Source organism: Melanostigma gelatinosum, assembly GCF_949748355.1.
Source record: "Melanostigma gelatinosum genome assembly, chromosome: 9".
Classification (NCBI taxonomy): domain Eukaryota; kingdom Metazoa; phylum Chordata; class Actinopteri; order Perciformes; family Zoarcidae; genus Melanostigma; species Melanostigma gelatinosum.
The window spans coordinates 147,890-173,328 of NC_136642.1; the positions used below are offsets into that span (position 1 = coordinate 147,890).

A 25,439-nucleotide genomic window follows, 5' to 3' on the forward strand; every position below is an offset into this window, starting at 1 on the left:
TCAGCTGCGTTCGATAAGAAGTACAAGGCAGCGTACTCCCGGCTCAGCGGCTCTCTGGGTCGAGAGGAGCTCCGGAGGAACAGAGCTCAGCCTCCTGGACCCAAAGCGGTGGACTGCAGACGCTGCTTCCACCCGCCGCTCGAGTGCTGATCCTCGTCCTGCAGCGTTCATCCCTGTGAGGGGGGGACTATAAAACCCAGAACCCCCCACTGCCTCGGCCTGCTTGTGTTCTTCTCCTCTCTACTGCCTCCTGGTGGACGTCGGAGCGATGCGCTCCTTCCTGTCCCGTTTGCCTCGTCCATGTGAATCCAGATGCTCTTTGTCTTCGTCGTCCTGAAAGTAGATCCGGCCGAGATCAATGCTCCGGTCTGTGACGTCTGAAGGAAATAAGGTCGCTTCACGTCCAGAAGAATCCGCTAAATCGCTGTGAACTTTGTGTTTGTCCCTGTTTATTTAACTCCAGATGATTAAAACCAGATCAGACTTCAACAGCCTTCGTAGTTGTTTGATGTCAGATATTCTGCCAGCAGTGAACGAGGATGACAGTTAGCATTTTAATTACAAAAGGTGGAATAAGAGGCAGAGCAGAGATCCATGAAACTCGAGTTCAAACGAATTCTTCAAGAAGACTTTAGTGTTTTTGTGGCTTCAGGTTTGTGAGGTCAGAAACATTTAAAGAAATCACCGAACACGCTTTTATTCTCCCTGAAACGTCCGTCTGTGTTTGTTGTTTCTCTTCATGAAGCTACTGAGAGTTATTAAGTGATGGATCCTTCCCACCACAATAAAAGTCTTGCAAAGACTGTCTGACAGTTTTATTTTGAAGCTACAACATAGTTTAAAGTTTCCTCATCAGCCCTCAAATCCGTTTGATCAGTTCGTGGACTAAAGACCACGGTGACATGAAGGCAGCACGATTAATAGAAGCTTTCAGCTGCATCTTAAGGTCCGATCAGAGTGCCCACATGATGGAAGCTGAGGTCTGTTTACTGATGAAGACCATGAGGTGCAGCTGGAACCCCTGAAGACCGAGTAAGTGGACTTTTGAGCTCAGATAAATCGTCTACAAACATTTATTTTGGTTTAGCTTCTTCACCACCTTGATCCCTGAACCTTATGATGTCGCCGTCTCACCTGAAACCAGGTTCTAAAGCTGTCTGACTAATTGATAGAAATGTACATTTATTCTGTTCCTCACATTGTAACCACAATATTGTTGTTGCCTCAACAGTAACTTTCTAATCTTTGTCCAGTTTGTTTGTTTGAGAGACTTCCAGTCTGTCAGCTGACCAGTTCATCCAACTGCTGTCGTCACTGAGCCGCATCCACCAACTGTGTTGCTCCAGGGTATCAGCAGGTATCAGTGGGGTGTCAACGGGGTATCTGCAGAGATGCCAGTGCCTGCTGGGACTGATGGGTTTGGGTTCAGCTGTAGATGTAGACTTGGTACTAACTTGGTGAGAGTTTCAACAACAAAAGCTGCTGTTAAGTTTCTCTGTAAAGGAACAAAACTCTTTAATTTAACATCTAACCCGACTCAGTTTCCTCAGTTCAGGTTTAATGAGAGAAATAAGCTTAAAGGAAACGGGAAGAGGGTTCTCAGTGTAACACACAGGGATTCAATTAAAATATTTAAATCAGAGTCATCCAGTTCATTTCCTGCTGCACACGGGTGCCCTGGAGCAAAAGTTGACTGAACCTGAATCTGCAGTTTGCATGAAAATAGAAACTAAAAATGGAAATCTACTGTTGATTGTGTGAGTGAAGCACAACAGAGTGAATCCACTGCAGCAGAATGAAGCACCACTCTGTTTATTTTAATGCTCCACTCTGTTTATTTTAATGCTCCACTCTGTTTATTTTAATAATGCTCCACTCTGTTTATTTTAATAATGCTCCACTCTGTTTATTTTAATGCACCACTCTGTTTATTTTAATGCACCACTCTGTTTATTTGAATGCTCCACTCTGTTTATTTTAATAATGCTCCACTCTGTTTATTTTAATAATGCTCCACTCTGTTTATTTTAATGCACCACTCTGTTTATTTTAATGCACCACTCTGTTTATTTTAATGCTCCACTCTGTTTATTTGAATGCTCCACTCTGTTTATTTTAATAATGCTCCACTCTGTTTATTTTAATAATGCTCCACTCTGTTTATTTTAATGCACCACTCTGTTTATTTTAATGCTCCACTCTGTTTATTTTAATAATGCTCCACTCTGTTTATTTTAATAATGCTCCACTCTGTTTATTTTAATGCTCCACTCTGTTTATTTTAATAATGCTCCACTCTGTTTATTTGAATGCTCCACTCTGTTTATTTTAATAATGCTCCACTCTGTTTATTTTAATGCACCACTCTGTTTATTTTAATAATGCTCCACTCTGTTTATTTTAATGCTCCACTCTGTTTATTTTAATAATGCTCCACTCTGTTCATTTGAATGCTCCACTCTGTTTATTTTAATAATGCTCCACTCTGTTTATTTTAATGCTTCGTCAGGTTTCAATTGAAGGAATTTGACTTGAATTTTGTGTTTTGCAGCTTGTTTTATTAGTTGGATGATGACAACAGAGTATTTAAAATAGATAATTGTATTTGTTGTAATTTATATGTTTCAGTTGTAAATGTTGTTTTTTTTAAAGAAAACACAACAATAAAAGACGGGGATGAGCCCCAAATGTCTCATTTTGTGCTGCTTCGATTCTTACAAATAGAAAACACATTTAAATGATTAACTCATTTATTATTTTGAATCTAATTATTATAATTAGCACACCAGTGAATTAACCTTCGGTTCATCATTATCCTCAGAGACTCTCAGTGCTGTGAAGTTACTGCAATCTAAACCGGAAGTTAGACGTGCCTGCCGTAAGCACTTAATAAATGCTGTATTTATGCTAATTTATGAACTTAGTGTTACAGCAACCGAATCACATCATCACAAAACACATCTGAAATAATATTCACAATATAAACAAAATACTTCATACTCACAATATAAAATAAATACTTCATACTCACAGTATAAGTAAAGCAGCTTCAGGACAGTTTCAGCACCACACTGCCTGACAGCGCCCTGTTAGCCCCGCCCCGCAGCACGCGCCCTGCAGCCCAGTGCCTCAAAACAAACGCACCTTCACCATTAATAACATTAAAGTTAAACCCTTACTCACTTTCGGAGTCTGAACATCTTCAAGGCTGAAATTATGTTTTTACTCAACTGAGGTTTGGTAAATTATTTTTGGCGAATTCATATTTTATGTTTCTTCATCATGATATTAAATTCTAAACTTTTTAATAAATAAAATAATATATTACAAAGTTATTGATCATCTACTTTAAATAGATTTCAGGAATGTTTTATCTCATTTAAATTAAAATGTTTAAAGTCTCCAAAAACAGCAGCATTAAAAAAACGAGTTTAAAATCATGTTTCTATAATATAACAAATATTTGTTTTCAGAAGACGAAGATAAATCTCCTAAATATATAATTTACATATTTGGTTTTTAACAATCCTGAAAGGTAACACGCTTTCTGTTTTATTTTGAAAGTACTGACCGGATGTGGTGTGTTTCCGTGTTCCGGACTCACAGACTGGACTCACCTCCAACCGGTCCGGTGTGTCACATGTAGGACGGAACCAGTGAGGAGAACCGGGAGAAGGTGCGTCCAGGGTCATGTTTTAACTGTTCTAACGGACACCGACGACACGTGGGCGGAATATGTGACGCGTCGTCTAACAGAAACATTTCGGTTCTCATCCTCTACGTCACTGGCCGACGTCTTTCACGGCAGTACTCGTTCACTGATCCCGTAACTCTACGTTTTCTTACAGTCGCAGCTGCGGAAGAAGGAAATTATTAAAGAAGCAGGTTTCCGACACTTGTGGCTTCTTTACGTGAAGCCGAATATTACAACGGGTCTCACCGAACTGGTTAAACGTGATTTTAATCAAATCTAAAGTATATATATATATTTATATATATATATATATGTATATATATATCAGAGCTGTCTGCGGTGTCACAGGATGAAGGTGCGTTTGTTTTGAGGGGCTAACGGGGCGCTGTCCGGCAGCGTGGTGCTGAAACTGTCCTGAAACTGCTTTACTTCACACTGTGAGTATGAAGTATTTAGTTCATATTGTGAGTATGGAGTATTTAGTTTATACTGTGAGTATGGAGTATTTAGTGTATACTGTGAGTATGAAGTATTTAGTTTATATTGTGAGTATGAAGTATTTAGTTTATATTGTGAGTATGAAGTATTGAGTTTATATTGTGAGCATGAAACAGAAAGATCAAACCAGAAGGCTCTGGTTCACATTAATATGATGTAATGTTTCTCAAATCTTAAACTGACTCAACGTTTCTGTGTATTTTGATGTATTTTGATGTATTTTGATGTTCTGAACTCGCTGGTTTTCTCCCAGTAAGACGTTCTGTTTCAGGTCGACCATGTGGGAGAAAACCATCCTGCTGCTGCTCCACAGTGTGGAAGGTACGTTCACCTCAGACCCTGATGTTCATACGATGGAGTGAGTGAGTGAGGAGTAGCAGCACCCCCCTTCACCACGTAAACCAGATCCCTGTGTTGCGTTGCAGCTGTAGTGGCGTCTCAGTGCTGGCAGGGGGCGATCTTCTCCGAGGCCGTCGTGTCCCCGGTGGTTCAGACCGGTGGAGTCCTGAGGGTCCCTGGCGTGGTGTCTCTGGCTCAGTGCGTAGCGGCTGGCTGCGACCTGCCAGACTACGACCTGGTCTGGATGTTGGAGGGTCGCTGCTACATCCTGAGCTGTAGGCAGAGGGGGTACTGCCGGCCCCGACAGAGACCCGGGACAGACTCGGTCCTGGTCTTTCTCAGGAGGGCTTCACCGCAGACCCTGGTGCTGCAGTCGTTAGTGAGGCCCCTCTTACGGTCCTCTGAGGCCCCTGAGGACCTGAAGGACCTGGAGGACCTGGACCTGCTGGACGGGCCCCCGCAGGAATTCTCTGACCCCGACATGCTGGATGCAGAGGATCCAGAGGGAGACCAGGAGGAGACGGGAGGGACCGGGTCTTTAGAGGGAAGAGACGGGTTCAACCAATCAGAGGCAGAGGACGGTCCAGAGGGGGGGCGGGCACACAGCAACGTGGTCCAGAACAGATCCTCCTCTGGGGGGACCATACCTCAGGGGGACGACGAAACCTGGAGACCAGATGCTGCTGCAGAGAAAATGGTGAGGGATTCATGTGGATCAGGTTCATGCAGATCAGGTTCATGCAGATCAGGTTTATGTGGATCAGATTTATGTGGATCAGGTTTATGTGAATGTGGTTCATGTGGTTCATGTGGATCAGGTTTATGTGGATCAGGTTTATATGGATCAGGTTCATCTAGATCAGGTTCATGTGGATCAGATTCATGTGGATCAGGTTCATGTGAATCTGATTTATGTTGATCAAGTTCATGTGGATCAGGTTCATGTGAATCATGTTCATGTGGATCAGGTGCATGTAGATCAGGTTTATGTTGATCAAGTTCACGTTGATCATGTTCATGTGGATCAGGTTCATGTGGATCAAGTTCACGTTGATCAGGTTCATGTAGATCAGGTTCATGCGGATCAGGTTCATGCGGATCAAGTTCACGTTGATCATGTTCATGTGGATCATGTTCATGTGGATCAGGTTCATGTGAATCAGGTTCATGTGGATCAGGTGCATGTAGATCAGGTTTATGTTGATCAAGTTCACGTTGATCATGTTCATGTGGATCAGGTTCATGTGGATCAAGTTCACGTTGATCAGGTTCATGTAGATCAGGTTCATGCGGATCAGGTTCATGCGGATCAAGTTCACGTTGATCATGTTCATGTGGATCATGTTCATGTGGATCAGGTTCATGTGGATCAGGTTCATGTAGATCAGGTTCATGTAGATCAGGTTCATGCGGATCAGGTTCATGCGGATCAAGTTCACGTTGATCATGTTCATGTGGATCAGGTTCATGTGGATCAAGTTCACGTTGATCAGGTTCATGTAGATCAGGTTCATGCGGATCAGGTTCATGCGGATCAAGTTCACGTTGATCATGTTCATGTGGATCATGTTCATGTGGATCAGGTTCATGTGGATCAGGTTCATGTAGATCAGGTTCATGTAGATCAGGTTCATGCGGATCAGGTTCATGCGGATCAAGTTCACGTTGATCATGTTCACGTGGATCAGGTTCATGTGGATCAGGTTCATGTAGATCAGGTTCATGTAGATCAGGTTCATGCGGATCAGGTTCATGCGGATCAGGTTTATGTGGATCAGGTTTATATGGATCAGGTTTATGTGGATCAGGTTCATGTGGATCAGGTTTATATGGATCAGGTTCATGTAGATCAGGTTTATGTAGATCAGCTTTATGTGGATCAGGTTCATGTGGATCAGGTTCATGTAGATCAGGTTCATGTAGATCAGGTTCATGTGGATCAGGTTCATGTAGATCAGGTTTATGTTGATCAGATTCATGTGGATCAGGTTCATGTGAATCTGATTTATGTTGATCAAGTTCATGTGGATCAGGTTCATGTGAATCAGGTTCATGTGGATCAGGTGCATGTAGATCAGGTTTATGTTGATCAGGTTCATGTGGAACAAGTGCATGTGGATCAGATTCATGTGGACCAAGTTCACGTTGATCATGTCCATGCAGATCAGGTTCATGTAGATCAGGTTTATGTTGATCAGATTCATGTGGATCAGGTTCATGTGAATCAGATTTATGTTGATCAAGTTCATGTGGATCAGGTTCATGTGAATCAGGTTCATGTGGATCAGGTGCATGTAGATCAGGTTTATGTTGATCAGGTTCATGTGGATCAGGTGCATGTAGATCAGGTTTATGTTGATCAGGTTCATGTGGAACAAGTGCATGTGGATCAGGTTCATGTGGATCAAGTTCACGTTGATCATGTTCATGTAGATCTGGTCCAGGTCCAGGACTCCTTGGTCCAGGACCTGTTGTGTCTCAAAGGGACATTTCTGGTTAAATGAAGGATAAATCAATGATGTTAAAATAATGTAACGACAGTAAAACTTCTTTCAGTTTAAATAAATGGTTTCACATTATTTAAGTTCAGATAGATGTAATGTGTGTGTGTTGGTTAGCCTAGCTTAGCATAAGGGCTGGAAGCATTGGGGATAGCCTAGCTTAGCATTAATACGGGAAGCATTGGGGATATCCTAGCTTAGCATAAAGACTGGACGAATTGGGGATAGCCTAGCTTAGCATTAAGACTGGAAGCATTGGGGATATCCTAGCTTAGCATTAAGACTGGAAGCATTGGGGATATCCTAGCTTAGCATAAAGACTGGACGCATTGGGGATAGCCTAGCTTAGCATTAAGACTGGAAGCATTGGGGATATCCTCGCTTAGCATTAAGACTGGAAGCATTGGGGATATCCTAGCTTAGCATAAAGACTGGACGCATTGGGGATAGCCTAGCTTAGCATTAAGACTGGAAAGAGTAATATGAGCAAAGATGTCTCATTCTGTTTATTTTCTTTCTTCACAGAACAAAACTCAAAGCAGCGTTGATTCAACGACGACTGTCTCCCAACGCGACCATGTAGAGACTTCCCTTCCCACCCCCGACACGCCCCATTGGCCAATCAGCACGTCCAGCCAGCCAGGTAGACCTTAAAGTATGATGTCATGTTTACAAACTCCATTTAAAACTGTGTTTATGATAATAATCATACATTATTATTATGTTATTATAAAAGGCTTAAAGCAGGATTATTTAATAAACATTCAATGAGGTCCAGAACAGTAATAACTTGTTCTATGATTTAGTTCCATACATATTGTATATAATTATTATAATTATTAACAGTTGTATTAATGTCTGTATGTCAACAGCTGACTGTCAAATCAAATGAAGAAAGTTATATTAAATCATGTACAAAGATCATATAAATGTGTGACGAAAGTGTACATTAGATTCGTGTTGATTAGAGACCCCGGGGAAGACCCAGAACACGCTGGAGGGACTACATCTCCCAGCTGGCCTGGGAACGCCTCGGGATCCCCCACAATGAGCTGAACATGTTGGGGGGGGTGAGGGAGGTCTGGGTCAGCCTGCTTGGCCTGCTGCCACCGCGACCCGACCCCGGATAAGAAGAGCAAGATGGATGGATGGATATTAAATAATATGTCAACTATATTTATTGTCAGATTTCAAATTTAACTGGATGAATTATGAACAATAAATAATCTAATAATAAATAAATGTTCTCTCACTTCAAGGAAAATAAGGGATGCATTTAAAAAATATATACATCACAGAAAGCTTTAAAAAAAATGTGCATCTTAAAATAAATTACTTTATTTTAGAAAATTTCACTGAATTGTCCTGCAGCTTTGAATTCAGGTGTGAAGTGATGTCACCAAAAAAAAAAAGTAATCTTCTAGTCATCTTTTAAAAAGAGAAATTAGTGAGCAGGTCCGCCTATTAGCGACCTCTGTTTTAAATACATGACTGAAATAACATTTATCTTTTTGACTCCATAGTTGATCTTTTCTTCCTTCAGCTGCAGACCGACCCCTGATTGTGTCCGGTGGAAACCCTGTAGAGCAGACCTTGCCCACAATTAAACTTGATGCTTCAGTTTCCCCCGGACCCACAACTGGTACAGACACACACACACACACACACAATTGTGTTTCCATGTCCTCACCCTCGGGGACGTAATGTTGACTCACATTTATTTCCTGGAGACTTGGGTAGTCATCCAGATAAAATGGATCTTAACCGGATCTTAACCTGATCCTGACCACCGACGGAATACAGTTCATTCACTCAGGAAACGGCTGCACCGAAGCCACAAACACTGACACACTTCAGTTTCGGAGGCAGGACTGAGGAGCTGGACCACTCTGGAAGGCGACCAGAAGGCAGTACCGAAGAGCTAAAGGGCGACCAGAAGGCAGTACCGAAGAGCTAAAGGGTGACCAGAAGGCAGTACCGAAGAGCTAAAGGGCGACCAGAAGGCAGTACCGAAGAGCTGGAGGGCGACCAGAAGGCAGTACCGAAGAGCTAAAGGGTGACCAGAAGGCAGTACCGAAGAGCTGGAGGGCGACCAGAAGGCAGTACCGAAGAGCTAAAGGGTGACCAGAAGGCAGTACCGAAGAGCTAAAGGGCGACCAGAAGGCAGTACTGAAGAGCTAAAGGGCGACCAGAAGGCAGTACTGAAGAGCTAAAGGGTGACCAGAAGGCAGTACTGAAGAGCTAAAGGGCGACCAGAAGGCAGTACCGAAGAGCTAAAGGGTGACCAGAAGGCAGTACTGAAGAGCTAAAGGGCGACCAGAAGGCAGTACTGAAGAGCTAAAGGGCGACCAGAAGGCAGTACCGAAGAGCTAAAGGGTGACCAGAAGGCAGTACTGAAGAGCTAAAGGGCGACCAGAAGGCAGTACCGAAGAGCTAAAGGGTGACCAGAAGGCAGTACTGAAGAGCTAAAGGGCGACCAGAAGGCAGTACCGAAGAGCTAAAGGGTGACCAGAAGGCAGTACCGAAGAGCTAAAGGGCGACCAGAAGGCAGTACCGAAGAGCTAAAGGGTGACCAGAAGGCAGTACCGAAGAGCTAGAGGGCGACCAGAAGGCAGTACCGAAGAGCTGGAGGGCGACCAGAAGGCAGTACCGAAGAGCTGGAGGGCGACCAGAAGGCAGTACCGAAGAGCTAAAGGGCGACCAGAAGGCAGTACCGAAGAGCTAAAGGGCGACCAGAAGGCAGTACCGAAGAGCTAAAGGGCAACCAGAAGGCAGTACCGAAGAGCTGGAGGGCGACCAGAAGGCAGTACCGAAGAGCTAAAGGGCGACCAGAAGGCAGTACCGAAGAGCTGGAGGGCGACCAGAAGGCAGTACCGAAGAGCTGGAGGGCGACCAGAAGGCAGTACCGAAGAGCTAAAGGGCGACCAGAAGGCAGTACCGAAGAGCTAAAGGGCGACCAGAAGGCAGTACCGAAGAGCTAAAGGGCGACCAGAAGGCAGTACCGAAGAGCTGGAGGGCGACCAGAAGGCAGTACCGAAGAGCTAAAGGGCGACCAGAAGGCAGTACCGAAGAGCTGGAGGGCGACCAGAAGGCAGTACCGAAGAGCTGGAGGGGGACCAGAAGGCAGTACCGAAGAGCTGGAGGGCGACCAGAAGGCAGTACCGAAGAGCTAAAGGGCGGGCGACCAGAAGGCAGTACCGAAGAGCTAAAGGGCGACCAGAAGGCAGTACCGAAGAGCTGGCGGGCGACCAGAAGGCAGTACCGAAGAGGATCAAATCCTATTATCCCATTTTTCAGTCTTATTTCCTGTTTGTACCTTTGATTGCCTTGCTTGTTTCTTTTACATCATGTCTTGTTGTCTTTGTATTTCTTCTATAAAACCCTTTGAATCAGAGGAAACAAATTGATGAATTCTGGGTTGTGAAGCCTCAATGCAAAGAAGGAAACACTGATATAAAATGAAAATAACTTAAACTGAGTTGTTATAGCTTATCTCAGTAATAAGGTAAGTTAACTGTGAACTCTTGATGCTCCTCAGATGTACTGAAGCTGCTCCAGTCAGCAGTCAGAGCTCCACCGACTGCCACCCATCCCCCGCTCTGACCTCTGACCCCATCCCCCGGACCGACCTCTGACCCCACCACCCATCCCCGGACCGACGTCTGACCTCTGACCCCACCACCACCACCCATCCCCCGGACAGACCTCTGACCCCACCACCACCCATCTCCCGGACAGACCTCTGACCTCTGACCCCACCACCCATCCCCCGGGCCGACGTCTGACCTCTGACCCCACCACCACCACCCATCCCCCGGACAGACCTCTGTCCTCTGACCCCACCACCACCCATCCCCCGGACAGACCTCTGTCCTCTGACGCCACCATCACCCAAACTCCCAGCACCAACCCTCCAACTGCGGCCACTGCAGACTCTGGTACATTTCTAGATAAACAGGAAGTGTTGTCTGTTTCAACAAAATATACCCTTTAAATATACCCTGACTACTCTCCCTTTGTTCAGTATCAGAGGTCAGGTGGTCAAACCGTGGCCCAGTGGCTGTCGTGGGTCCTGACAGGAAGTTGCTTCTCCCAGTGAGTAGCTTGTCACTGGACGGCAGCGGAAGCACCGACGACCGCGGCATCGTCATCTACCACTGGGACGTCGTCAGGTAGGACGCGAGCAGTCCGACGGACTGGTCAACTTTCCTCCTTCTCTGTACCGACTCCGCCGTGTTTCTCCAGCGGTCTACCGGGGTTAAAGCTGGAGGGAGCGGACCAGGCAGTCGTCTCGGCAACAGGCCTTCGGGTGGGACGCTACACCTTCAGACTGACTGTCTCTGACCAGCAGGGGGCAACAGACAGAGCTTCACTGACTGTCAGGGTCCAGGAAGGTGAGAGTGTTCACTTTATAACCCTCTGACCAGGAGGGGGGACGGACTGAACTGAACCAGACCTCTTTGTCGTCCTTCCTCCTGAACTGAACCAGACCTCTTAGTTGTCGTTCCTCCCACAGCCACCAGTCCTCCAGTGGCTCATGCCAGTGGCAGCCACACCGTCTCTCTGCCCAACAGCTCTCTGGTCCTCAGGGGCTCCGTGACCGACGGAGACCAGACCGAGGTCCACTACCTGTGGGTCAGAGACAGCCAGAGTCCTGCTGCTGGGGTCAGTTCAGTACTGATATTTAAGATTAGAGTTGATTATAATTTAAATAGAGCACATTATATTATTGTTATAAAAATGTCTGTTGGCAGGACGTCCTGTACGGCTCGGTGACCCAGGCCTCCCTCTACCTGGCCAACCTGGTGGAGGGCACCTACCTGTTCCAGCTGAGGGTGACTGACGCTCAGGGGCGCTCCAGCACTGCCACGGCCACTGTGGAGGTCCAACCAGGTAGGTCCCGGTTTGTTTGTGGATCACCGCACATCTGACGAAGATCTGGTGAAGTGTGACTCCGCTGTCTCCATAGAGCCGGGTGGGGGGGGGGAGGAGGTGGAGCTGGAGATGCTGGTCTTGGTTTCTCAGGTCAGCGTGGCTCAGAGGGACACGTTGGTCCGGCAGCTCGCCGCCATGATCCACGTCCTCGACAGCGACATCCAAGTCCGAGGGCTGCAGGGACACTCACACCTCAGGTACTGGTTTACTGACTGGTTCACTGACTGGTTCATTGACTGGTTTACTGACTGACTGGTTTACTGACTAGTTTACTGACTGGTTTACTGACTGGTTTACTGACTAGTTTACTGACTGTTTCACTGACTGGTTTACTGACTAGTTTACTGACTACTTTACTGACTGGTTCACTGACTGGTTTACTGACTAGTTTACTGACTGACTGGTTTACTGACTAGTTTATTGACTGGTTTACTGACTGGTTCACTGACTGACTGGTTTACTGACTAGTTTACTGACTGACTGGTTTAGTGACTAGTTTACTGACTGGTTTACTGACTGGTTTACTGACTAGTTTACTGACTGTTTCACTGACTGGTTTACTGACTAGTTTACTGACTACTTTACTGACTGGTTCACTGACTGGTTTACTGACTAGTTTACTGACTGGTTCACTGACTGACTGGTTTACTGACTGGTTTACTGACTGGTTTACTGACTGGTTTACTGACTAGTTTACTGACTGACTGGTTTACTGTCTAGTTTACTGACTGGTTTACTGACTGGTTTACTGACTGGTTTACTGACTAGTTTACTGACTGGTTTACTGACTGGTTTACTGACTGGTTTACTGACTAGTTTACTGACTGACTGGTTTACTGTCTAGTTTACTAACTGGTTTACTGAAAGCTGATTCTTCAGATTTTACTTTACTTTGTGAGCTTGATGTTTAATGTACGTTTCACTGCAAAAAGCCTTAAAATAATCAAAATGAATTATTTATTTTTAAATTATATATAATTATAATTATATTATAACATACATAAACATACATAAACATCTTTTTTCTCAATCTTTTTGAGAAAACACTCTGAACTAAATCTGTTTTAAATAGAGGAAAATATTTTTTCATCCTGGGCTGGGCAAGTTAACGAGTTATTTTCGTGTTAACGCATTCATGAATTAACATTGACAATTATTTTATCGCGCATTAATGCATTTAAAAAACTATTATTAGTAAAGTGCGTTGCTCACTGGTAGCGGTGGAGGAAGTCTTCAGACTGCGTTGGTGCAGCGTGTGGGAGACGTTTAGATAAACTAAAGCAACACAAGCTACCAGAACTTTGCCATAACACTGCGATTAATCGCGATCAAAAATTGTAATCGTTGCCCAACAAAAGTCACCAATAGTTTCTGTCTGTCTGTGTTGGTTCAGCACCGTGTTGCGGTTCTCGGTTCGGGGCCCCTCAGGGATCGGCCCTAACCCTAACCCTGGCTCCAGACTGGTGGGTCTGCTGAGAAACCAGCTGCTCAGAGAGAAGAGCGACTACCTGCTGTTCAGAGTCCTGAGAGTCGACACCGTCTGTGAGTTCAAACCGCTCAGGACCTGTTCAGTGCAGAGACCGGACCCCGTTCACTACAGAGTAACTGCAGAAACCAGGCACCTGCAGAGACCAGGACCCTGTTCACTGCAGAGAGCAGACCCAGTTCACTGCAGGTTCATGGTTTCTTTAAAGGCCTTTAAAGAAACAAAAACATTAATTTACTCACTCACTTTTTCTTTCAGTGTGCCTGCTTCGCTGTTCTGGGCGTGGTCAGTGTGATCCAATCACAAAGGAGTGTGCATGTGACTCTTTCTGGACGGAGAACCTCATTCGCAGATACCTTGGCGACGGAGAGAATAACTGTGGTATAAATAAGCTTTTATCATGGCATCAGATTAAACTATCAACACTTAGTTAAGTTTACTTTGTTCAAGGGAAAACGTGAGAGCAGAAAACTTCAGTAAAAGTACTCATACCACAATGTAAAAATACTCTGTTGCAGTTAAAGTCCTGTTTCCATAAAAGTACTTCTACTACAAGTATGCATTAACACGAACAACATTATTACTAATACATTAACGTCTTAACATTATTACTAATACATCAACATCTTAACAGTATTACTAATATATTAACATCAATAACATTATAATTTATTATTAATAAATCCACAAATTGATTAATGGACTGATTGGTTAATGGACTGATTCGTTATGGAACTAATTGATTAATGGACTGATTGGTTAATGGACTGATTGGTTAATGTACTGATTTATTAATGGACTGATTAGTTAATGGACTGATTGGTTAATGGACTGATTGATTAATGGACTGATTGATTAATGGACTGATTGGTTAATGGACTCATTGGTTAATGGACTGATTGATTAATGGACTGATTGGTTAATGGACTGATTGGTTAATGGACTGATTGGTTAATGGACTGATTGATTAATGGACTGATTGGTTAATGGACTGATTGATTAATGGACTGATTGGTTAATGGACTGATTGGTTAATGGACTGATTGTTTAATGGACTGATTGATTCATGGACTGATTGATTAATGGACTGATTGATGAATGGACTGATTGGTTATGGGACTGATTGATTAATGGACTGATTGGTTAACGGACTGATTGGTTAACGCACTCGGTTCAGCTGTACTTGTTGATTTTAAAATGTTTTGTCTGTAAAATCTGAATAATTAAAGGTGAAAAGAAGTGGAAAGTGGCATGAAAACAAAACACTCAAGTAAAGTATAAGTACCTCACATTTGTACTTACATGCAGTACTCGAGTATTAGTTACATGCTTCCTAAAAAAGGGCAACAGGTGCTCCTTTGTGTTTAGTAGCAGCTCATGTCCTCGTTGAGATGCAGCAGGTTTCATGTGGTTCTGGTCTGACCCTGTTCTTCCTGTAGAGTGGAGGGTGCTGTACGTCATCCTGACCAGCTTCATGCTCGTGGTCTTCATCCTGTCCGTCACCTGGACCTTCATCTGCTGCTGCAGGAGGTGATCATGTTCACAGACCGTCCTCTGTTTTACCGTTTATCATCACTGTGATTCTAAACGGCCTGTTTGTGTCCACCGTGTTCAGGAGGAGACAGACCAAAGCGAGGAAGAAAACGAAATACACCATCCTGGACAACATGGATGACCAGGAGAGGGTGGAGCTCAGACCTAAATTCAGTGAGTTACTTCACTTAGAGCCTCATTGGTAGTACGGTGGCCCTGAGAGCTCAAAGCGCTGCAGATACACAAAACACTGCCGTGTAAATAAAAGTATGACCTGCCGGTTCAGATTTACATATGAGAATCAGAAAATATTATTCTTTACTGTGTATGTCGGTCTTTTAATGGACTGATTGGTTATTAGTCGACTATTTATTATCTAAAAGTATGTATTTATTTATCCAAAACTATTCATGAATCAGCATCTTTTTACCACAATGTATTTTTCACGAACAAGGACCACACCAATAACAGGATACGTTTCGAGAGTTTTTATTGCGTAATGATATGATAGTTAGGTTTAGAAAGCAGAAGGGGTCGAGTGATGAAGGGATATAGGGTAGGGGTAGAGGGATGAAGGGATGTAGGGTAAGGGTAGAGGTAGAGGGATGTAGGGTAGGGGTAGGGGTAGAGAGATGAAGGGATGTAGGGTAAGGGTAGAGGTAGAGGGATGTAGGGTAGGGGTAGAGAGATGAAGGGATGTAGGGTAGAGGGATGAAGGGATGTAGGGTTCAGGATCGAGGTAGAGAGATGAAAGGAGGTAGGGTAGGGATAGACGTAGAGGGATGAAGGGAAGTGGTGGACAGTTGGTGTCCGGCGGCTGGTGGGAACGGAGACTGTTGAGTGGGGCCATCTCTGGGAAGCTCCGGCGGTGCAGAGTCCCCAAAGATAGCTTCATGAGGACAGATGCCTGTGAGCGTTTCTGATGTCGTTCAGGTTGGAGCGGACGTAGGAGAGGTACGCGGTGGAAGACCAGCGACCAAGAAACTTGATGATGTGGTCTGGAATTCCTTGGCTCGAGGCGGCTGAGGCGGCACCGATGCGGAATGAATGACCGGAGTAAAACTCGGGGGGTATTCCTGATCTGGCTAATATACGGCGGAAGTGGTGGTGGAGCCAGGACCGTGTGGCCCAGTTGCCTGTTTCGGTGATGAAAAGGGGATCTTGCGGAGAAGTTTGGCCAGCTAATCTCGAGATTAAGTAATCTCGGATGGATTCGTACGGACTTGGGTACGAGTCTGGTCGGAAAAGATGGGTTGAGGTGAACCGTATTGGTTGGTCTTGCGGCGTTGAGGTCATAGACGACTGTGTCGGGAGGATGGATGTGAAGTCTGACGCGGCAGCGTCTCGGGACGGATGGAGTTCGAGGCGGTGGACTCGGAGCAGCGAAAGAAGCTGGCAAGAACGTGGACTTTAATGCGTTGTCCCAGAAGGGAGACGGATGACCTGAGCTGAACGCGAGGGTGCCGCAGGTGAGGAGGTCTGAAGTGAGGGGCAGCCGTTTAGGCGTAGTTTGGCTTTACGGGCCGAGTAGCATAGCGACGTGCGAGTGGGTAGGCTGGGCACGGAGCCATGAGGATAGTTTGTGTAGAAGTTAATTCCGCTTATGTAAACCTGTACGGTGGAGGGCTTGACCTTAAGGAGGGAAAAGGACAAGTGACTGAAGGTCGTGGGGGTAAGGATCTCGAGTGGCAGGAATGGAAGGAGTTGCGAAAGCTTGGAAGCGGTTCCGTCCGGTGAGGTACGATGAGAGCGACTTTGTTGAGGATGCCATCTGCGCTATATTCTGAGTGGATGGCAATGGTCTTTAATGGACCGTTCATGCCCCAAAAGAATGGCTACTATGGGATGCGTTTCGTCGATCGCGGAGGAAGGTGTGGGGGATGAGAATTCACGTGGCCAAGGACCGATTGTCCCTGTAGAAGCCGTCAAAGCTGATCGAGGGTGCTGCGTCTGTGAAAAGCTGGATGTCTTCCGGCTTGGTGATGAGTTCGTCGTGGAAGAAGGAGATGACGTTCCGGGAGGAGAGGAACTGGTGTCAGTTTGCTCGGTTTACGTGCTTCGTCAAGTGTGACATGGTCATGGAAGTTTGTAACGGCGGCGGCGACCACCGGTATGTGTGGCAAGGAGGATTTAGTTAAATCTATTGATTATATTTATTTATTTTATCTGGTAGAGGAAAGCTGAGTGTTTAGACCGTGTGGTGGGTTTGAAGAAGGCCATGGGTGAGCGTCTGGGCCTGCAATATAGTAGCTGGCTACGTAATTAAATACTCTTCCGTGCCAGTGGGTGTCAGTAGGTAGCACGATAATGACCGTGGTGATTAAGAATTAAGTGATGCACCGAGAGGTTGTGGTGACAAGACGTTTGTCCGGATTCAGGTCAGCAAATATTCCGGCTGCTCTTGGACGGACGCATGGCGGAGTCATACGCGTCCTTCCGAAGAAAACGAAAAGGTACCTTTAGTTGGGATCGGTGGTAAGGACTTGGAGGTGCTGGTGATGTCTGCCTTAGGTGACCGGCTTCTTCACCTGCGAGGCTGATGGGGAACGTGGCGTGATCGATTCTTATGTACTTCGTGGAGAAGTCCGGGCTGGGAAATAAGTGGAGCCTTGAGATGTCTGCTCAGGTGGGGAGTGGCTGTTTGAGTGCAGCGACCGAGTTTGTTTAGCAATTCCCGGGGGATGAGGGGATTGCGTGTGGATGGCTCGATAATTGGGCGAGGTTCATGTGGTTACTGGTGATCGATAGCCTGTGTTGTGTTGAACGGAAAGGCAGGAGCGAGGGAAGAGGAAAAGATGCTGGGATGAAAGGATGCATGTGCGTGGGTTGGAAGTGCAGATTGGGGAAAAGGGGCTGCAGGGTGAGATACCCCTGATGCAGAGAGAGCAAGGAGGGGGTGCGATACGAAATGGCCCTCTAGAGGGGCTGGTGTGAGTGACTGGGCTTGTCAGGCGTGGACGTAGCGCCTGACGCTGGTGGCTCGGCAATCGAGGGAGGTGTAGTGCCGAGCGGCCGTGAGCAGTTTGGAGAGTTTGCTTTTCTGTCGGACTGGTGGAAATGGATGTTGAGCTGGGTGAGTGCATACTTCAGTCGAGAGACTGTCCACTCTGATGTATGGGGCCGGCGTTGGCCTAGGGGAGAAGGGTCGCTGTGGTTTTGGCAGTTCGAGCGGCTGGATCTCGAGGGGGTGGAAGAGCGGCGTTGCGGAGGGACGATATCCCTCGGGGATCTCCTCCTGGGGTTGTTGGAAGGCAAAGGACCGACAACTTCGGAATTGTCCGATGATAGGGTTAGCTGTGGCTAAAAGTGAAACTGGTGGGGGGGGGGGGGGGGGATAAGTCAAAGGACGCTGGAATTGTCTGCTGGCGGAGCTGTGGAAATGGGGCACGTTTAAGATGGGATGGCAATGCTAGTGGGGGTAGGGGTGAAGGAAGAGGGGGGGGCGGCATAGGGACGAAGAAACAGCTTCTTCGTCCCTGGCAAGAAACCAACCCCGAGCTGCTCCCTTAGCCGTGCCATATACCTACCTGTTCTGTTGTTGGAGCGGTCTGTGCAGCTGGGGTAGCCGGTAGAGGTGGGAGGAGTTTAGCCGAAGTGGCCGAGGTGGGTGGAACATGGAAGGTAGAAGTAACAGAACATGAAAGGATGCCAGGATGGACGCCTGGGCTAATCGTGAAGTTAGTGGGAAAAACATTGTGAGGAGATGTCTCTGGCGCGGGGTGAGCTTGACGACCAGAGTCAGTGTGGCATTGGGCAACTTAAGGCAGGACGCAGTCGACTGCCCTTCTCTAAACACATCTAAATTGAGGCCAACAGCAGACTGGAAGCAGCAGCTTAACTTATGCTAAAACACCTTCCCCTACTGAACGCCGTATATCTGACTCGCGCATGCAGTTTGACAGATATTTAATCGTGGCTCGTCTTGAAGAGGATCGGTTCATAGCCTTGGTACCGGTCTCGTTACCCTAATCGGGTACTTATGGCTGTATTAACTCAGATTGAAGATTCATGATCAGAGTATACAACCTGGCCCTCTGGAGGGACTGATGTAGATGGATGGGCTTCATCGGCTGGATGGACGTCATCGGCTGGATGGACGTCATCGGCGCGCGCCTGTCGTGGCGCCGGGAACCCGGAAGTGCTCTGGAGGCTCGCAGAGCAAGAGAGGTGTTGTGCTGCGGGTGCTTCGATTGGTTAGGAAAGTTGCGCTTTTAACAGACTGATGTAAAGGACTGTTGCGTTGGATGATTGCTTTCTTCGTTTGAGAGACTGTCCACTCGGAGAAGTGGAATATATGTCGGGGCCTCGGAATGGTGAATGAGGGTCGCGGTGGTTTCACCAGTTGTTCGAGCGCCTGGAACTCCGGCTGTCGGGAGAGCGGCGTGGGTGAAGAATTGGATTCTGGAATCGGGATCTCCCCCCCGGGCTGTTGGAAGGCGGGGGCGGACGGCTTCAGAGTTGACGGAGGGTGGTTATCGACAGCTGCAGGGAAAGTGGATGGCTAAACGCAGCCGAAGTTGCTAGCGACGAGCGTGGTGAGAATAGGAGGGAGCTTCGGGATATAGCTGGTCGTCCGGAAGGGTCGAGGAGAGCCTTTGTGAAAGGTAAGCAGTTTTAAGATGTTGTTTGTCTGTCGTGCCTCGTGTTGAAGCGTATGAAAGCTGAGTCAAAGAGCGTTGCTCGGCTGTCTTGCGCCGTATGAAAGCTTGAAGCTGCGTCGGAGAGCGTTTGCTCGTAGGGTGTTGAGGTAGAGGGGATGTGGGGTAGGGATGGAGCGTTGCTCCTCTGCCAAGTCAGAGAGCGTATGTATGAAAGCTGAGTCAGAGAACGTTTGCTCGTCTGTCTTGAGTCGTATGAAAGCTGAGTCAGAGAGCGTTGCTCGTCTGGATGTGGGGTAGGGGTCGAGGTAGAGGGATGTGGGGTAGGGATAGAGCGCCTGCTGAGTTAGAGAGCATCTGTCGTACGTCATGTGAAGACAAGAGTCGAATGAGAGAACGGAGTCGAAGAGGAAGTGAACAGGTGCGTTGAGCTTAAATACTGAAATACTTGAGCCGTGTTCTGGGCGTGGTCCCGTTCCTGAACTAAGTTTATGAAACGAAATTACTCTATGACCTGACAGATCAGAAAGAAAAAAGAGAGCAGCAGCATGGGAATGAATTTATGTTAATAGAGCTGCATTTATAAAGAACTGCTGCAGTGTTCAGTCATTTTATTTTGATAGAGCAGCATTGATGAGATTCCTTGTTTTATAGATTCCTTGTTGTATAGATGCCTTGTTATATAGATTCCTTGTTTAATAGATTCATTGTTTAATATATATATATGTTATATGTGCAGTGTAGAGTGGAGTACAATATGCTCTGAACAGAGACATCTTCACTCCATCAGTACACATGTAAGAAATTTGAGTAAAAAACTGTAGTTAGTGGATATAATAAAAGTGTTTAATAATTCATAATTAATAATTCATAATTAGTCATAATCATAAGGGTTTTGGGAATGCATAATTAAGATAAACATAAAGTGATGTAGGAATAGTAGCTAAAAGACATGAAGCTTCTGCCAAGTTGCAGAAGGTTAACTTTCACACTGAAGGATTATTATAGACGGGATTAAACAATAACTGACAATCATTGAATGTGTTAAACTCAGGTCAAGAGAGTCATGGAGACAGGCGAATACACTCCTGGAAGTTAGCCAATAGGAATCGGGATAAATGGAAGAGGAGGTGTTTCGAACAGATGTGGGAGGTTTAATTTCAAGTCTTTTTTCCTCTCTCGTGTCATGGCCCTCGGACGACAGACGTGTTTTTCACCTGAGGAGCTGAGTAGAGTTTTTTGCAAATGGGGTTTTATTGTTTTAATATTTCATAGGAGTATGTACTCCAATGTTTAACTGTAATCGTACTTGCATCAGTGGAATTAAATTCCTTATAATTGTAAATCAGTTTCGGTAACGTTTTTAGCGCCGTGTGGCTGAAAAGCTATCAGTCCACGTGTGCTGGCCTGCTCCACTTTCTTGTGAGGTGATTTCTACCTCCACACACATACCAAACTTGCGTGAGAGGGTGTTTGCTTGTGCATACATCATACGACATTGCCTGGAAATGTCATTATCATCGGTCATGTGTTCTGTTAAAAAATGACCAAGATATTTTACTTCACTGCAGACACCAAGATTATTGTCAGACAATTTGAAGTCAGGGAAGTTTAAACATTTGTCCTCTTTAGTTCGACAGATCAGGACAGCACTCTTACTGGCGTTTTTGATGTCATGGTCCACACCGTACACAGTACATATAGTGAGGAGCTGCTGTATAGATTCCTTGTTGTATATATTCCTTGTTATATAGATTCCGTGTTATATATATTCCTTGTTATATAGATTCCTTGTTTAATAGATTAATTGTTTAATATATTCCTTGTTTTATAGATTCATTGTTGTATAGAGTCCTTGTTATATATATTCATTGTTGTATAGATTCCTTGCTTTATAGATTCCTTGTTGAATAGATTTCTTGTCATATAGATTCCTTGTTTTATAGATTCCTTGTTGTATAGCTTTCTTGTTATATAGATTCCTTGTTGTATAGATTTATTGTTATATAGATTCCTTGTTTTATAGATTCCTTGTTATATAGATTCATTATCATATATATTCATTGTTTTATAGATTCCTTGTTATATCGATCATTGTTATATAGATTGCTTGTTATATAGATTTCTTGTCATACAGATTCCTTGTTATATAGATTCACTATTTTATAGATTCCTTGTTGTATAGATTCATTGTTGTATAGAGTCCTTGTTATATATATTCATTGTTGTATAGATTCCTTGTTATATATATTCATTGTTGTATATATTCCTTGTTATATATATTCATTGTTGTATAGATTCATTGTTATATAGATTCCTTGTTGTATATATTCCTTGTTATATAGATTCCTTGTTATATATATTCCTTGTTATATAGATTCCTTGTTGAATAGATTAATTGTTTAATATATTCCTTGTTTTATAGATTCATTGTTGTATAGAGTCCGTGTTATATATATTCATTGTTGTATAGATTCCTTGCTTTATAGATTCCTTGTTGAATAGATTTCTTGTTATATAGATTCCTTGTTGTATAGATGCCTTGTTGTATAGATTTATTGTTGTACAGATTCCTTATTGTATAGATTCCTTGTTGTATAGATTTCTTGTTATATAGATTCCTTGTTTTATAGATTCCTTGTTGTATAGATTCATTGTTATATAGATTCATTGTTTCATAGATTCCTTGTTGTATAGCTTTCTTGTTATATAGATTCCTTGTTCTATAGATTTATTGTTATATAGATTCCTTGTTTTATAGATTCCTTGTTATATAGATTCATTATCATATAGATTCATTGTTTTATAGATTCCTTGTTATATCGATCATTGTTATATAGATTGCTTGTTATATAGCTTTCTTGTTATATAGATTCCTTGTTGTATAGATTCATTGTTGTATAGAGTCCTTGTTATATATATTCATTGTTGTATAGATTCCTTGTTACATAGATTCATTGTTGTATAGATTCCTTGTTATATATATTCATTGTTGTATAGATTCCTTGTTATATAGATTCATTGTTGTATAGATTCCTTGTTATATATATTCCTTGTTATATAGATTCATTGTTGTATAGATTCATTGTTATATAGATTCCTTGTTATATATATTCCTTGTTGTATAGATTCCTTGTTGTATATATTCATTGTTGTATAGATTCCTTGTTATATATATTCATTGTTGTATAGATTCCTTGTTATATAGATTCATTGTTGTATATATTCCTTGTTATATCGATTCCTTGTGATATAGATTCCTTGTGATATAGATTCCTTGTTTAATAGATTCATTGTTCAATAGATTCCTTGTTAGATAGATTCATTGTTGAATAGAGTCCGTTATATATATTCATTGTTGTATAGATTCCTTGATGTATAGATTCATTGTTTAACATATTCCTTGTTGTATAGATTTCTTGTTATATAGATTCCTTGTTTTATAGATTCTTTGTTGTATCGATTTCTTGTTATATAGATTCCTTGTTTTATAGATTCCTTGTGATATAGATTTCTTGTTCAATAGCTTCATGATTTAATAGATTCCTTGTTATATAGATTCATTGTTGTATAGATTCCTTGTTCTATAGATTTCTTGTTATACAGATTCCTTGTTGTATAGATTCATTGTTTTATAGATTCCTTGTTATATAGATTCCTTGTTATATAGATTTCTTGTTATACAGATTCCTTGTTGTATAGATTCCTTGTTATATAGATTCCTTGTTATATAGATTTCTTGTTATATAGATTCCTTGTTATATAGATTCCTTGTTGCATAGATTCCTTGTTATATAGATTCCTTGTTATATAGATTTCTTGTTATACAGATTCCTTGTTGTATATATTCATTGTTATATACATTCCTTGTTATATAGATTCCTTGTTGTATAGATTTATTGTTATATAGATTCCTTGTTGTATATATTAATTGTTATATACATTCATTGTTACATAGATTCCTTGTTGTATAGATTAATTGTTATATATATTCATTGTTTTACAGATTCCTTGTTGTATAGATTCCTTGTTGTATAGATTCCTTGTTGTATAGATTCATTGTTTTATAGATTCCTTGTTATATAGATTCCTTGTTGTATAGATTCCTTGTTGTATAGGTTTCTTGTTATATAGATTCATTGTTATATAGATTCCTTGTTATATAGATTCCTTGTTTTATAGATTCCTTGTTATATAGATTCCTTGTTGTATAGATTCCTTGTTGTATAGGTTTCTTGTTATATAGATTCATTGTTATATAGATTCCTTGTATAGATTCCTTGTTATATAGATTCATTGTTTCATAGATTCCTTGTTATATAGATTCCTTGTTATATATATTCCTTGTTATATAGATTCATTGTTATATAGATTCCTTGTTTAATAGATTCATTGTTCAATAGATTCCTTGTTAGATAGATTCATTGTTATATAGATTCCTTGTTGTATATATTCATTGTTATATACATTCATTGTTATATAGATTCCTTGTTGTATAGATTAATTGTTATATAGATTCATTGTTTTATATATTCCTTGTTGTATAGATTCCTTGTTGTATAGATTCATTGTTATATACATTCATTGTTATATAGATTCCTTGTTATATATATTCATTGTTTCATAGATTCCTTGTTATATAGATTCCTTGTTGTATAGATTCCTTGTTGTATAGATTCCTTGTTATAGATTCATTGTTGTATAGATTCCTTGTTGTATAGATTCCTTGTTGTATAGATTCATTGTTGTATAGATTCCATGTTATATAGATTCCTTGTTGTATAGATTCATTGTTGTATAGATTCCTTGTTGTATAGAGTCCTTGTTATATAGATTCCTTGTTATATAGATTCCTTGTTGTATAGATTTATTGGTGTATAGATTCCTTGTTGTATAGATTCATTGTTATATAGATTCATTGTTGTATAGATTCCTTGTTGTATAGATTCCTTGTTATATAGATTCCTTGTTGTATAGATTCCTTGTTGTATAGATTCATTGTTATATAGATTCATTGTTATATAGATTCATTGTTTCATAGATTCCTTGTTATATAGATTCCTTGTTGTATAGATTCATTGTTATATAGATTCCTTGTTGTATAGATTCCTTGTTATAGATTCATTGTTGTATAGATTCCTTGTTGTATAGATTCCTTGTTGTATAGATTCATTGTTATATAGATTCATTGTTATATAGATTCATTGTTTCATAGATTCCTTGTTATATAGATTCCTTGTTGTATAGATTCATTGTTATATAGATTCCTTGTTGTATAGATTCCTTGTTATAGATTCATTGTTGTATAGATTCCTTGTTGTATAGATTCCTTGTTGTATAGATTCATTGTTGTATAGATTCCATGTTATATAGATTCCTTGTTGTATAGATTCATTGTTGTATAGAGTCCTTGTTGTAGAGTCCTTGTTATATAGATTCCTTGTTGTATAGATTTATTGGTGTATAGATTCCTTGTTGTATAGATTCCTTGCTGTATAGACCTGTAAGAACTAAACTCATCACCTGTCTGCAGGTATCAAACACCGCAGCACAGAGCACAACTCCAGCTTGATGATGTCCGAGTCGGAGCTGGACAGCGACCAGGACACCGTCTTCAGTCGGGACCGACCCGTCCGCAGCAGGAACCGGGTCAGCGCCCACGCCGCCTGCAACGGAAACGCCTTCGGCTGACGTAGACGGGACTCGTCTGGGATGTTTGTACTCTGGCAGCTAGAGATTTAAAGACTGCATTACCCAGAATTCCTGTTTCGGTGAGGTCAGTAAAATGAACCAGTGTCCCACTTCAAGGTTAAAGTCTTTGAAGAGGACACGAGGACTTAAGACGAGACAGGATA

The 25,439-nt window shown here is 42.9% G+C and overlaps 2 protein-coding genes across 3 annotated transcripts in view; both read left to right on the plus strand.

The window, feature by feature from the left end:
- Positions 1–2,561, plus strand: part of dennd4b (DENN/MADD domain containing 4B) — a 51,653-nt gene extending 49,092 nt beyond the window's left edge. For both annotated transcript variants that reach the window (XM_079275708.1, XM_079275709.1), the window contains exon 30: positions 5–2,561. In XM_079275708.1, coding sequence (XP_079131834.1) covers positions 5–150 — 146 coding nt within the window. In that variant the 3' untranslated portion in view covers positions 151–2,561. The remainder of the gene's footprint in view (positions 1–4) is intronic.
- Positions 2,562–4,470: 1,909 nt separating this feature from the next.
- On the plus strand, positions 4,471–25,275 carry kiaa0319 (KIAA0319; the record flags this gene model as incomplete). Its single annotated transcript, XM_079276067.1, has 13 exons — positions 4,471–4,513; positions 4,618–5,228; positions 10,736–10,970; positions 11,057–11,204; positions 11,278–11,426; positions 11,549–11,697; positions 11,787–11,925; positions 12,002–12,164; positions 13,361–13,509; positions 13,712–13,834; positions 14,893–14,983; positions 15,069–15,160; positions 25,118–25,275. The coding sequence occupies 13 exons, from the start codon at positions 4,471–4,473 to the stop codon at positions 25,273–25,275; spliced, it is 2,250 nt and encodes a 749-aa protein (XP_079132193.1).
- Between the last annotated feature and the right edge of the window lie 164 nt (positions 25,276–25,439).